This window comes from Nipponia nippon, unplaced genomic scaffold (assembly GCF_047370975.1).
Source record: "Nipponia nippon isolate SJK-2023a ecotype South Korea unplaced genomic scaffold, ASM4737097v1 scaffold_19, whole genome shotgun sequence".
Classification (NCBI taxonomy): domain Eukaryota; kingdom Metazoa; phylum Chordata; class Aves; order Pelecaniformes; family Threskiornithidae; genus Nipponia; species Nipponia nippon.
Window position 1 is genome coordinate 2,222,417 of NW_028262335.1, and position 14,125 is coordinate 2,236,541.

At 44.4% G+C, this 14,125-nt stretch overlaps 1 protein-coding gene across 9 annotated transcripts in view; it reads right to left on the reverse strand.

The window, feature by feature from the left end:
- Positions 1-14,125, reverse strand: part of UBR4 (ubiquitin protein ligase E3 component n-recognin 4) — a 78,959-nt gene that overhangs the window by 3,903 nt on the left and 60,931 nt on the right. For all 9 annotated transcript variants that reach the window (XR_015704260.1, XR_015704261.1, XR_015704259.1 and 6 more), the window contains 15 exons: positions 13,588-13,785; positions 13,381-13,461; positions 10,953-11,040; positions 10,416-10,543; positions 9,864-9,971; positions 9,520-9,639; positions 8,626-8,816; positions 8,105-8,278; positions 7,483-7,582; positions 6,712-6,930; positions 6,330-6,443; positions 5,865-6,007; positions 5,434-5,559; positions 4,469-4,663; positions 2,329-2,553 (listed from right to left, as the gene is read on the reverse strand). Coding sequence is in view for 5 of the 9 variants with exons in the window: in XM_087755160.1 (XP_087611286.1) it covers positions 2,329-2,553; positions 4,469-4,663; positions 5,434-5,559; positions 5,865-6,007; positions 6,330-6,443; positions 6,712-6,930; positions 7,483-7,582; positions 8,105-8,278; positions 8,626-8,816; positions 9,520-9,639; positions 9,864-9,971; positions 10,416-10,543; positions 10,953-11,040; positions 13,381-13,461; positions 13,588-13,785 (2,210 nt within the window). In the remaining 4 variants the exon portion in view is untranslated. The remainder of the gene's footprint in view (positions 1-2,328; positions 2,554-4,468; positions 4,664-5,433; positions 5,560-5,864; positions 6,008-6,329; positions 6,444-6,711; positions 6,931-7,482; positions 7,583-8,104; positions 8,279-8,625; positions 8,817-9,519; positions 9,640-9,863; positions 9,972-10,415; positions 10,544-10,952; positions 11,041-13,380; positions 13,462-13,587; positions 13,786-14,125) is intronic.

Sequence of the window (14,125 nt, forward strand, 5' to 3'; positions counted from 1 at the left end):
GGTTTTGATCTAATTGGAGTCTGCTCCTTTAATTGAAAACTAAAAGGCCCTCGTGGGTTAAGTCTGGTAGCTACCTTCTGGAACAGCTACTTCATATAATAGCTGCCGCGTTTTCATTAATGTAAGCTGGGTTCAGGCTCATCAGCTATGCATGGATTGCCAGCAGAAAGTTAGACATGAACACTTTGGGAGCCTCGCTTCTCTCATGAATCTTTTAGAAAGGTCACAGTCAGGAGCAAAGGGAAAAAAAATCAAAAGGATATTTTCCTCCCAAACTCCAGATGAAAGCTATACTGCAAAGTGTCTGTAGGATTTTTCTAGCCAGAATTCTTGGTTCAGTAATAACGAGCAGGTAATCGGTCACTTGATTCAGTCCTCTCTATTTACAAAAAAAGAACAAATCCAGGACTCCTATCCAGCCCGGTAATTTAATCTCTGCATTTAAATACAAAGTGTTTCTAAAACCCAGAAGGTGCTGAATGTCCCTCACTTCGGTCTCGCAGACAAACTGCGATAGCTGTAGCTCCTGGCAGAGACAGAAGATGTTTTTGGCTAGATTCTCCTCAAATCTGTCTTACACTGACTAATCCAGCTGAGCAGCTGGATAAAACACCTAACCACAGGACAGGGCACAGGCAGTATTTTTTGCCTTCATTTAAGCATGAGGGAATGTAGAGTATTGCCTGCATCTTCATTAATAAGATTTACAGGCCCTTTTTAGGATCACGAGTTGATCCTCAGCTGCTTTTGGATGCATTGTTGGTTCCTATAGTGACTTCTCTCCATCTCCCCCAGTACAGGTAGCAGTGAGTCCGTGCGTCTCCAACCTTCAGCCCACACCACCCCGATGTGCTCTGAATGGTGGTGCTCCCAGATCACACCCTTGTACTGCATCTAAGGTGGAATGCTAATTTTAATCTTTTGTATGCAGATGTATTGCTCTGATGTTACAGAGACTGGCTTCTTCGTTGCCTTAGCCTACAAACTCAAGGTATTGGCACTTATCTGCAGAGCATTTCACCGTCCATCGCCCTCTTCCTGATTTTCCACCAGAATAAATAAGCACAGACCTTGGAAATAAGAATTGCCATATTTCTATTTCTGAGAGGTATTATCAGGGGAAGGCTTTGTGCTCTCTTAGTCTGCAGGGATTAAAGAAAGCCCTTGAATAAACCTTGACATAATTCCCGAGAACTATTTCTGAGTGTTTTCCCCTGAAATTCCAGAAATTGGATGGTTTAGCTAGAGGTTTCTTGCTATGTCTGTTTCAATATGCTTTTATTACATACATGCTTAGAGATAAGTTAGGGAAGAAACAGAATCGTTTACTGCGGGTTTTAAAAAACACCAAACATCCACAGCAAACTCCACAGAGGGGCTTTGCTTTACCAGTCTCTTTCGCAGGCCACATGAAAAGCTGCATGTCCTTGTGTCTGAGAAAGCAGACCTCCACAATAACATCTCCTGTTAAGCCCCCTTTCCCAGAACTCAGGCAGGGTGGTGGAAATAGGAGACACCAACACAGAGCAGGCTGAGCTTGAACCGCAGAAACTAGCACAGAAATCAATACAGGAGCCCCTTTAAGGGCTCTTTCACTTTTGATGCCTCTAATAGCATTGATGCATGCTGTGTTGTGTGTTACTACAATGTAATGACTTTATCAAACACATAATTAATGTCATCAGAATAAGAATGCCCTTTAAGGCGACTTAGAATAATAATGAATTTATTCCTAATTATGACAGCTATTTAAAATCATCTTTTCAGAAACTGGAATTCCCCTTCCTTCTCTGGAAATATGTGCTTTTGTCAGGCAGGCACAGCCACTTATTCTTGTACTTCAAGTGCTTGACAGCTGCTATTGATTTCTTTCTTTTTTAAAAGCAATGGCATTTGATTTCTATTTCTATTTTTCTATTTAAGGAAGCTGGTGCACTGATCAAAAGAGCGCAGAAACAGCTTCTTTAGGAAGGCAAGCAGAGAGCACGCTAGCTGCAGTGAAACAGCACACAACAGAAGTTACTACAGTGTTCCACTTGAGGTGGGGGGGAAATAAGCATCTTACCATCTTCCTACTTTTAGCTATACTCCTAGGAAAAGCATCATTTCCACTGATCAACTGATCGATTTGCTCCAAAAACATCCAGAATTGAATGCTCCTGCTCATACCTCTGCAACGCTGAGCACAAAGCTACTCAGAAGGGTTAACGTCTGCTATTCTAAAATATGCACGCTCCATTCCTTCGCTCCCCATAAGCTGCTCTGACTACTGTGACAGTAACATGAGTAAGCTGGCAGCTGCGGAGCAGCAGTGGGGTCGTGGCTAACCTGCTGGCTCCCCCTGGTGACACCACTCGTGCGTGGGAGGTGATGAGGAGCCTCTTGAGGATCTCCACGCGCATGGCTTTCCACTTCTCGGGGGGCGAGATGTGCAGCGCCAGCACGGTGTAGTAATGGGGCCCGTCCACCTCGTAGGCACTCTCCACCCACTTCTCTTTGGGGTGCTCCATGAAGCTCTGGAGGTTTTTCTCTTCCCTCGAAGTTGCTCGAGTTCTGAAACACAAGAAAAGCTTCAGCAGCTGTTCTGGCTCTTACAGTTAATTTGCTACATCTCAGGAGCTTTTTATAAAGGAAACACAGGAAAAAGCAGTGCTAGCTTTGCACTCTTAGTTTTTTCCCAAATTCATCCACTGATTGAGTATTTGCTCCCAGTGAAGCACACAAACCTAGCAAACTCACTTTTCCTTGGAGCTGTGGGTATTAGTGAGGTTTGCAAGGCAATTGGCATTGCCCCAGTAGAGGGCAATGCTACTGTAGAGCTATTTTTCCTGTTTTTGGAGAAAAAATAGAGTCAGGCCAGCCAGTTCCCGTGTTCAGGTTGTACCGTCTCCCATCTGACACTAAGCACGTGACTGCAGCTCCTACAGCCAGACCTGAGAATCGATTTATGTTATTCATCTACCACAAAAGCAATCACGAAGATACAGGCCAAAACCAAAAAGATAGTGTATTTACTGTAAGCTTATATATATATTTTTTTTTCTCTTTCCCCTAGCTCCCGTCTCTTCAGGAGTCCTGACACCCCAGAGCTGACCATGCAAACGCGGTGTTACAGTAGACCTTGCGAAGATGCATCACACTTTACCACAGTCTATTGCTCTACTTCATCAGGAAGAGGCTGCCAGCCAGGTAGGTCCCTCGGTTTTTAAGTTAGATAAGCCCTCCCTACCAGTAAGATATGAAGCAGTACCCCTAGCAGATAAAGCTGTGTCTGCGTGTCAGTGTTGCGTGACCTTTTAATTTGCTACATGATGCAGCTGGTAGCCAGCTAGTAGCTCTTCCTTTTCTCTATTTAATATCAAACACGTCTTTAGAAAAAAATAATGTCTGGAAACTACATAATGCACTTTTACACAACAGCCGCACAGCAGGTTCTGGGCTCTCTGGTGCCAGTAAGCAGACTAACGGGATGAAAAGAAGCGTTTCATTTATTTGTCTCCCAAGGGACTCGGAAAACAATAGCACAGGGATCTGGAGATAGATATTAAAAACAACAGACAAACTGTATTAGAGCCAAAACGTTGATTAGTTCCAGGCGGGAAAGTGAGAGAGATTTCATTGCACTCCATTTGGAGTGACCTTGGTTGAAGAGGCGTATGTTTTAACATTTATACCCTCATCTAATTAGTATTACTTTCTAGTATCTAACTACACAAATAAAAGGTGTAAGGTCATTACATTTTCGCATGGGGTACCGTATTATCAGAACCAGCTCATGCATTCCAAAGCACTTAGGTGCCTATAGATTTGTACACTTAGACATAGGGTCAAGCCAAAGCACGCCCTTATCTCATGCTTTACATAAATAAGATCTTACTGAAACACTTCATCAGAAGTGCTCCTATGCTGCTGTTTGTTGGTAAAAAACAACGATGATAAAAAAAAAAAACAAACCAACTTAAAAATGTCAGGAAAATCTGATTGACCTAAACACTACAGGAGAATTCCAGTATGTCAAAACTGGAAGCAAAACTGATTGTGTTATTTTAATATCGGATAAAAGGATCCCAGGGTTAAGTTTTCAACACCAATTACTTCATCATAGTGTCTCTCTTCTGTCTGCTCCAGAGAAAATTAAGCTGGCAGTGCTTCTTTAATCTAATAACCCTGTTGCTCACCCCAGAGGTAATAATTACATCTAGAATGGAAAGAGAAGCTAATTCCCAATTGCTTTTACTCAATAGGTTCCCTGTTATCCTGCATGTTCAGGCGGCAACGCTTTACTCCAAACAATGTAAACCTCTAACAATCTGCTTAAGATGTGCAATTTGGTTCCTCCTAAAACTTTTGTGTGATTTCCCACCTTTCTCGCCACATACACGTAATAAAGCCCAGACTGCAGCTCTTACAGACCCTTCTGAGACCAAGAGTGGAAGGCAGAGGTTGTTGCTAAGAGAAAGGTACTGACGTGTTGAGGACGTAGAGCACCGTGTGGATTATGTATGGAATGAGGTGTATGTTGCTCTCCCTTCCTCCTCCTCCAGTATCTACGCTGAATGATTGCTCCATCGCAAAACGGAGAAATAGCAGTTTAATGTCATGGACATTGAGCTGGTAGGTGGGTTCCCGCTGGCCTGTGCATTCCTGGAGGTACGTGTTGTGTCTGAAAAACAGACGTAAGTGTTACTTTATTAAAAACTTTATTAAAGTTTCTTCTTCCACACCATAGCTCAGAATCTGAGCAACTGTTTCATAGGAAAACTTTAAAAAATGAACAGGATATAAAAATGCAAGCGCTGCTACCTTCAATTAACCTTCCCAAAGGGAGGCTCTCAGCTTACTCTGGCCAATCCAATTCCATCTGCATACATATATACACTTATCAATACTACTTTCCCATGTCCAGGGCCTGGGATACAGCTCCCTGGCTGAAATGCATTAAAGATGTTACCACTCCTGATTTCTAACGTGACTGTACGACCCAGCACAAGGTGGATCAGAACACTGACAACAGGATGAACCATCTCCATCTGCTCTAGGTGAAGTGGTCAGGCTGCTGCAACTCACTACCACCCAACAGAGGTTTGGAAATCTACACAGGGGAATCCGTTGGTGTCAGGCAGGTTTCTTCTGTAAAGCAGGGGGTCACTGGGCCACGAACGAATCAACATTGTTACTGTACACTGCATCTTCAGGAGTGACCGGGGGCTAAGGAGGTAAGGAATTTATTTATTTATATGAAGCCAAGAAGCAAAGAGACACCTGCACTTTTTTAGGAGATGAACTCTTGATGGTAGAATCTGAAATGGCTCAGGTTTACTAAGATTTAGCTGCCATCATCTTTGATTCCATAGTTTGAAACTAGCATGCCTCTGTGGAATCACTGACTCACCCAAATGCAAAACAGCTCGAGAAGTAACTTTTTCTACTCACCGCGCTAAGCAAGTAGCGAAAGCAGACTCTGGCACATGAGGTCCCCAGACTGGCAGGAGCCCATTACACTTGGTGTTGGCATTTTGTAGGGCTGCACTCTCCCATTCTTCACGGCCGCGAGCAAGTCTGCATTGAGAAAGCAAGCCACACCCAGGCAAGTTAGAAGTATGGAAGTTTTTGTCTAAGAAACTATAAAAAACTTGACAATTCCACAGCTTCTTTACATTGTGGACTTCGCTTTTCAGTGTCCAGGCCTGGCCTCTATTTGGCACTTTAAGCAGACCACAACAGAGAAGCCCATGGCTGTCCCCAGGCTGCAAAGCGATCAACTCATAAGCAAACCCACCCTGAGTTACAAAGCCAAGTGCCAGGCTCACAAACATTGGAAAACAACAGCAACCACCACTATCCAGCCTGTGACCAGAGCGTACCTCACAGCTGCCAGGTGACAGTCGTAGTGGACAATGTTGAAGTGAGAGACTGTGCTGTATCCCTGTTGTTTTCGGGGCTTGTTCTCAAACTCCTCTAGTGCAACACGTTTGGTGAAAGTATAAATACCTAGGACTTTCGTAGGCTGCAATGACACAACAGCTATGTTAATTATTCACTTCTGTAACAGTTCACACTTTGCACTATTTTGACACTGCACTAAATTTCATCTCTCCCAGTCCCTACCTCAAACTTACACTGATCAAATCTTTTTCCAGCTTTCACTGACATCCAGCTTTCACTGGAAGCACAATTCCACTTCCCAACCACCTCTGGAATTACTGATCCCAAGCACCAAACCTAAGATGTCCTGATCTCCTTGAGCCAATGCACCAACCCTTGTGCAGGCGGACACTGGCAAGTCCCCTCGGCTGTTGAGAGGGCTTTGCAAATGTAGCTCACTTTACCTGAAACTTGTATCCTTCCCGGCAGATGCAGCAAGTCAGACCTGGTTCTTCTATAAGTTCCTCCATCTGTTTGAGCAGCGCAGTCTTGGTCACTACCTGACCCTTCTCATTCGTCTGAAAGAGAGAACAACTCAAGCAGGTTAAAAAGACAATGATGAACACCACCAACCCCACCACTGTAATGGGAATGCCCAACCCATTTCCCAGCCTGCTATTAGCAACCGTATTTACTCTCCCAGCAGCACCAGGCAAACCGTGGGCTTGAGCTCTGCAATACTTGTCTGTAAATCGTTTTACACAATTCCTTGTGTGGCAGTTTTAGCAAGACTGAAATAAAAGATCACTAGATGACTAGCCTGCCGTCAGTGCAAACAGACATTACCGTCATCCCCAGAGTGCCCAAGGCCTTCTGTCTCATTGCCATGGCCATACGCTTCTTCTCTGCACGTGTCTCCTTCCGGGCAGCATCAATCTTCTTGTTCACCTCTGGATGTTCCCTTAGTGCCTCCAGAAGATTCTCTGCTAGCGTCCCGATCCCTTCATCGCTAGACACCTGCTCCAGTTTGTGCAGGTTGGTAATCGAGTCTGTACCTATTAGCACCTAATAGTGATTGAAACACAGCACTTTCTTCAGAAAACGGGTGCACATGACAGTAAGTGTTCCCTCTAATCCCACCCACAATAGCTGAGCAGAAGCACTGATCTGGAACAATTTTTGCCAAGTGTCTTACTTTATTCTTTGATGCTTCTACATTATGGACCCTGGACCTCAAAAACGTGTGCGAGACTGGGGTAATATGCCTCTACACTGGCCATTACTAAGAGGCCAGATGTTGGATAAAGAGCATTCTTAAAACAATCAGGCCCTAAGAAGCCTATCAATACTATATAGTTCACAGTCCTAAATTACCTTCTCTTTCACATTGGTGTGTACATCTCACACCACATAGAATGAGAAGATATTTAAGTCAAAATCTCTTCCCTCCAGACTTTCCAGACTAGCAGATGATACCTGAGGCTGGTGTGTCTCTCCAAGTCCAACAAAAACCAGCACAGAATTAACTACTATAAAAATAACTGCTTCGCTACAGCCACAAAAAGCAGCGTAACAAGCCAGCCATGTCCTACTTGGCTTTCAGGACAGTCTCCTTACCTGCGTAGCAGGGTGCTGCGTGGCAAGTCCTCGGAGCAGGCGGAGGATAAAAGGAAGTGCAGGTCGAGATAAGAATTTCTTCCATATGTCTGCATCCAAACTGCACAGAAAACAAGAGGCAGCAGCTGAAGGGCAGTCACCCGTTCCGAAAAGGCACTTGGCGGTCAGCCAGCAGCACAGCTTGCAGAGCACAGGCTGCAGGCAAGACAAGCACCCTTCCCCCTGTGTCCCACCTCCACTAATTAATGAAGTGACATTCACACTCCCAGTTCCATGTTGTGCACGCTAATAGCCATAGCGTCAACTCTTAGCCTTGGGATTTGGAGCTGGCCATCAATAGCAAAAGCTCTGTTACAGTGCAATAGGTAAGGAACAGGCAGGAAACACAAGCATCGTGATATCCAAGAAATCAGCTCAGACGGGTATCAAATGGGAAGATTACAGGCTTTTTAGCCCATCCCTATAGTGGCACTGTCTCACCAGACCCTCTGCATCACAGCTGTACCAAATCTAAGTGCTTCTGAATATGGACTTGTTAACGGCTTTCTTGGAAGATTGTTGTGGTGATGAAATGAGAGAAGGATGGTCAGGATTATCACACACATTAAGCAGTGACTCTTACTTCTTTGCACTGGGAATGTGCTTTTTCATGTAGTCAAGGGCATTCTGCGTAATTCCCTTCTGAAGGATGAGATCTTTCAGCTGATGGCCGTTGCTGTTGTTCTTTATTCCCGCTGCTATTTTACAGAAGCAGTCTAGGAAAACTTTATCATCTCCACTGTGCTCCTCATCATACCTGCATGAAGAGAAGAAATGGTTAACTTGGGAGGCTCTCCAAAAACCTCTGACTGTAATTCTCATTACATTATCGCTGAATGCACGTACCTACTCCAGCTCAGACGCTCAGAAAAGCTACTCAGACCCCTGTCACCTCAGAATATACTCTAAAGCCCTATTTCTTGAGCTACACGCTCACATATTTCTTTTAAAAATGGCTTAGAAGTGAAGCAGGAAATTAAGCTTATGCATCTGGAATCTCTGAAGCTTTACATTACACTAAAGTAAGCATCAATGAGAAAAGAAGGTATAGACTTGTCAGTACAACTGATTTCACGTGCTTTTAGTTGAAATATAACAACATACTTATCAAAGTTACAGTAGGGCTTGAATCGATCAACCAGAATCTGCATTTTCTCCATTTCCCCAAAGGACAGGTAAGGGATGATGCGTAACAGGCCTTGCAAGACGCTGAGATTGGAACGGACAAAAGTGCTGTTAATCTGATCGAGCAACATTACCAGCTGATCTTTGTCACCAGTTAGGAGGAGGTTACCCTGCAAAGGAAGAGGAGGATGATTTACGTTCAGGAATAAATCTACAACCTTCAAGAAAACCCAGTCTTGAAGGATTAGAGATGTAGACCCTGATCGAGATAGCCTGATGAAGAACAAAACCCAGCCTCATTCCCAAATGTCTCATGCAATGGCTGTATCAACTCCTCTAGCTGACACCTGACTTCTTCCACCTACTATTAAAGCATTTTCCAGTCAAAAAGGTCTAATAATTGCAACCCAAAGGACATCAGATTCCTATACACCAATAGTTTCAAAACATGAGTGAGAAACTCTTCTCAGTCTAATTGAGATATAGTTTTTATCCTCAAATAGCTGGAAAATCAATCACGTTTTCAACATGTATGAAAACACTCCAAAAAACAAGGCAGAGCTGTGTCTTTTCTTGTCTCTCACTGGCCTGTGGCCCAAAGCAGCAAGGAAGGGATCCAAGCAGTGCCTAATACACCCACCCCGGCTGTGCAAGAATCATCCTAAAGAAGCCTCGCAGTGCTTTTGGTTCAGGGCACTCCTCTTGCCCTACCTCCACGGCCTGCTAAGACACGCCAGCGAGCGTAACAAGGGTTAGACTCCCATTTAGCACTCCTCTACAGCTCCTGAAGCTCAGCATCACTGTAATAAGATATTTGCAAGCCTTGAATCCCAGTCAACATTTCCATTTGAGCACTGAGCCCCAGGCACTCACCTTGTCCTCGCTCAGAGGTTCTGCGTTGGATTCATCCAGTATGATCTCCATTATACTAAGCACTTGTTCTGCCACGGCCGCTCCTCCGCTGTCCTTACTTTCCTGCTCAGCCACCAGAGCCTGGAGAAGATGGCAGCAGTTATTGTAACGCCAGCAGTAACTGGTTTAATTGACCCACACACTTCCACTCACTAAGAGATAACGAATGGCTAACAGATAATTTGCAGTGCCAGTCCAGCAGTATTTAAGATCTCTTGTAGGTGTCATAAGGCAGCATGACAGAGGTACTTTAAATTCATTGGAGTCCATGGAAAACACTTTATGAAAGTCCAGGTTGTCCTTACCAAGTTAAGAGTTCCCAGCATGACATTCAAAGTGTTCATCTCCGGCTTGACCAACTGCTGACGATTTATTTTCACCTTCACACAGTAACTAAACAGTTTTAACAGCACCTACAAAACACAGAGAATGCATTCTCTACAGTACCTTCAAAATGAGTAGGAGGATTTTGCTCAAACTAAAAGCACCTGATAATATAGCTAGTTTCCACACTTCCAGCGTAAAGTGCAGGCCAGACTTTTAAACCAATATTAACCTTAGGACAGCTTTGGTTTTCAAGTAAGGCCAAGGCAGAAAACAATCACTCTAGCAAGGTAGGATTCAGTCTTACCAACTCCTCAGCTTCTACACACTTCAAAGTCTTTGTAAAGAATTGTTAACCAAGAGGAACGGAAGAGGGAAAGAAGGAATTTCTCAGATTTTCATGAATTAGTGAATTGAAGCCTCTGCTCCAACACTTAAACTGCAACACAAGGCAGACAACTAAACTTCATTAACATTCGTGGCATTTTCCAGCACATAACTCCTGACCCTAAAGAACAGAAGCTGAGACTCACGGTTAAGAGGTGCCGGCCTTGTTTGAAGTCCTTGATTCCAGTCAGTCTGTTGAGCATGCACTCCAAGCCTCCACACTGGGCCATGACACCTGCCATCTTATACACTTCTTCCTCATCCTCCTCTTCATCTACAGGACAGACACAGATTGTGAAGAAAGGAAGCAGCTACAATATGCCAAGCTCATGCAGTCCCCTGTCGTGCAGGGACAAAACAGTGAAGCAAAATGGAGAGTACAGTAGGACACGTTTACCAGCAGTTCCAGCCACTTCAGCTGTATTGAATTTGAAAAGAATTATGAGCAGGAATACGAAGAAGGGCCAGGCAGAACGGTCCTGTGCCATGCAAGTGTTCGCGTTTAAAGTATAGACTTAAAGCATTATTAAAATCCACCTCCACTCTAGGTGAAGCAGGTAAATGTAGCAAAAGCAACGTCAATCAACTTTAAGCTCACTGCTGTAAGGATAATAGTGTCATTGCTCTGCAGCGAACCTCAGATTTCAAATCTAATCCCAGCTTTCAGCAGACAAGTACATTACCAGTAGTGGAGTCGAGAGACTCAATGAATTCCTCAGTTGCATCTCCTAGTAACCCTCGCATGCGGTAAATGATCCTCATCGGCTCCCCCTGCAAGACAGGAGAGCATTATATTAACTATACCTCTGTGGACACTTATATACAAGTCTGGTTCTCGTTACAGTGTGTAACAGACACTCCAGCCTCAGCCCTCCTCTGCGCTCTTTTGACTGCAAATGGTAACACAGAAAAATCCTTCACTCCCTCATTCCCCCTTACTGAGATGAATTAAAAACAACAGTAAAGCCACCGCCTGCAAAGACATCAATAACTCATCTATGGGTCTGTCCTCCTTTTCCTAGCACCGCCAACTAGATGGACAGGCTGGTAATAAACAGTCTCTTCCTCCTTATATCTTCTCCAACAGTTTCCTTTAGCACCAGCGAAAGATCTAGCCAAGCAAAACGTGTTCATCTACAGAGAAATGCCTGCTTTCCACGGCAACCTTTCCCTCTACTGCACAGCATACCTGGGAAATACAGGGATCAGGCACAGCCCAGTGCATGAAGCAGGAGAGGCTAATTGGATGAGTGCTTTCAAATAGATAAAATCTGCAGTGATGGAAAATGGAAGAGGAGGAGTAAAAGGCAATTTAATGAGCTTTCATTAAGACAGTACATTACTAAAATGATACAGCCAAACCTACTGAAGCACAAGCCGCGCTTTTAGCCTGGGAAAGGGCTAGTTTTCCAGATGCGTTTCCAGCTGGAAATACTGACAGCATATCACTAAACTTTCCGTTTTAATCCATAGGTCTGAATAAAAAGCAGAAAAGAAAAATCCCAGATTTGGGAGCAGGAGACCTTGCAAGAGAAAACCTGTCAGAGAGCGCACTAAGCCTAATGTGGAATAAGCAGTGCTTAATGTCACAGCAAATACATAAGCACAGGGAAAGCCCTGAGGGGAAGATCTGCTCAAAGGCCACGCTAGAGACCAGCAATTAACACCACAGGGGCCCTGGTAAAATGGCAGATGAACAAAAAAAGCCAGTGAGAGACAAGGGAAACAAAAAGGGGCCTGAGGTTGCGTTCTTGTGCGCCTGTCTATTTCCTAGGGAACGTGAGCTGCGGCTCCAGAAGCGCTTTGCGGAGGTGCACACAAAGGAAGACAGATGAAAGCTGTTCATCGACAGTAATGCTGAGCAAACGCTGCCTTTCACCACCAGCACTGCATCCTGGGAGAGCCGCACATCGGCTACAGCTCAGCATCTCACGGGAACGGCACCTCGCCACTCCAAGCGGGCGGGCAGGCTGGGGCAGCATGCGCAATCATTTCCCTCAGTAACTTGATTACAGTTCAAATTAGACTTCACAGATTAAGACCAGCACCGCGTTTCCCTATCCAGGTTGGCAACTTGCTAAAAAATTATCACTGTCACCTAGCTTTGGGCTTGATTTTGCAGTACAGAAGGCTTTTTTACTTAAATAAAGCTTGATGAGAACCATTCCCCGTATCATAATGCACTGAAAACAGGCATTTTGTTTGAATTCTTCCCCACAAGCATAGCAAACAAATGGCTTCAGGTAACCGGGGTTTCAAAGGTGACTGCAACCCAAGAGTAAATGAGGAATGAACCAGAAATGTTGGGCAAATCAGTCTTCTTTTATGATCTCAAGAGCTACTAGCAGTGCCTCTAAAGAACATATTCGTAATGGGCAAGATTTAGCCTGATGGATTCCTTCTCCGAGGGAGTTTATTTTAGCGGCTGTAAGAAAAGGAAGGGAAGAGCTTGTTCTGGAGCACATCCACCTCTGGAACAAACCTACTGTGACATGGTGGACTAGGCCCTTAAGACTGTTGGGTCCCTTTCTTCATCTGAAAAGCAGGCAATACCCACTAAGAGCAAACTGGGAGGATGAAATCTGTCAAGTTCTTGAGATCCCTACATGAAAAGCACAGGAGCAGAAGTGCAAAGTAATACGCAGAAACGTTGGATGCTCTCTCTGCATAAATAACTTGGGTTCATCTCTGAAGCGCAGATTGATGGTGCAATCTGGTGTCCCTGTCTGTACACACACATTAAACTGTCACGTGCAGATGGAGTGTGAAATGCGCTTTGAAAGGCGGTGACACAAAGTTCAGCTATTTCCCCAAAGGAATGTAAGAAAGTTTGTTACTCAAGAAGAGAGTTCACACATCTGATACGCTACACGGCTAGGTTCCATACGCTCACCTGGGTCAACATTATGTGCTTTTAAATCACTTATGTTGCAGAATTGACTAACAGTCTATCCTAAGAGGGCACAGAAAGGTGCTGACCGATTATACCCAAGAAATTATACGCCAGAAAATAAATCCTGACTTGTACGATTTTTATTTCCCCCCCCATTTTTTTGGTAATACCAAGGACAGGTGCTTTGCACTGTTAACATAAATAAAGATAACACATACCTCATTAGTGGGACACCACACCTTCTTGTAGACCTCAGCCACAGGCAGATCCAAACTGATGATCTTATTGTTCACCAAAAGCTGAAAGGGAGAAAATAAAAAGTCAAGAACAAGCTTACATTGCAACACCATTCTAGCAATCATCAGCTGCCTAGAAATGGCATCCCCACGCATCCGCGCAAGAAATCCACACTTGTGCATTCTCACCTCCATTCCACTGTCATCCTCCAGCAGAGCTACCAGGTCACAGTCCTGACAGATTTTGTTCTTGATGTCCCTCATGAGTGGCCCAATGCCAGGCTCGTTACTGCTGTAGGGATTTCCTGGCATTCTGCCCTGTAAGAAGTCTTCCTGCTGGGGATCTTTCTCCAGAGTTACAAAGAACTCGGTCACTTCATTCTCTTCCTAAAGAACAGCAGCAGAGACAGACTGAATAAGTTTTGCCCTAACCACACTCCCATTCCTGCATTTTTATGGCAGCAAGTGACAGGATGTCCCTAAACCTTCAGCGCTTTCGTCACTGCTGCATCCTGCCGTACACTGCCATCCATGTGGCACGTAGGGGATGTCCAGTAAGCATGTTTAGTAAGCAAATTCCTCAGCATGAAACAATACTACCGGTTCTGCTTTTTTGCACAGAGCATGCCACAGCAGGGAACCTGAATAGGAAAACCCCCAAATGGGATGCCATATTACTACAGTTCTACACTGGCTAATAGTAAATCGTTATTGTAGACACCATTGG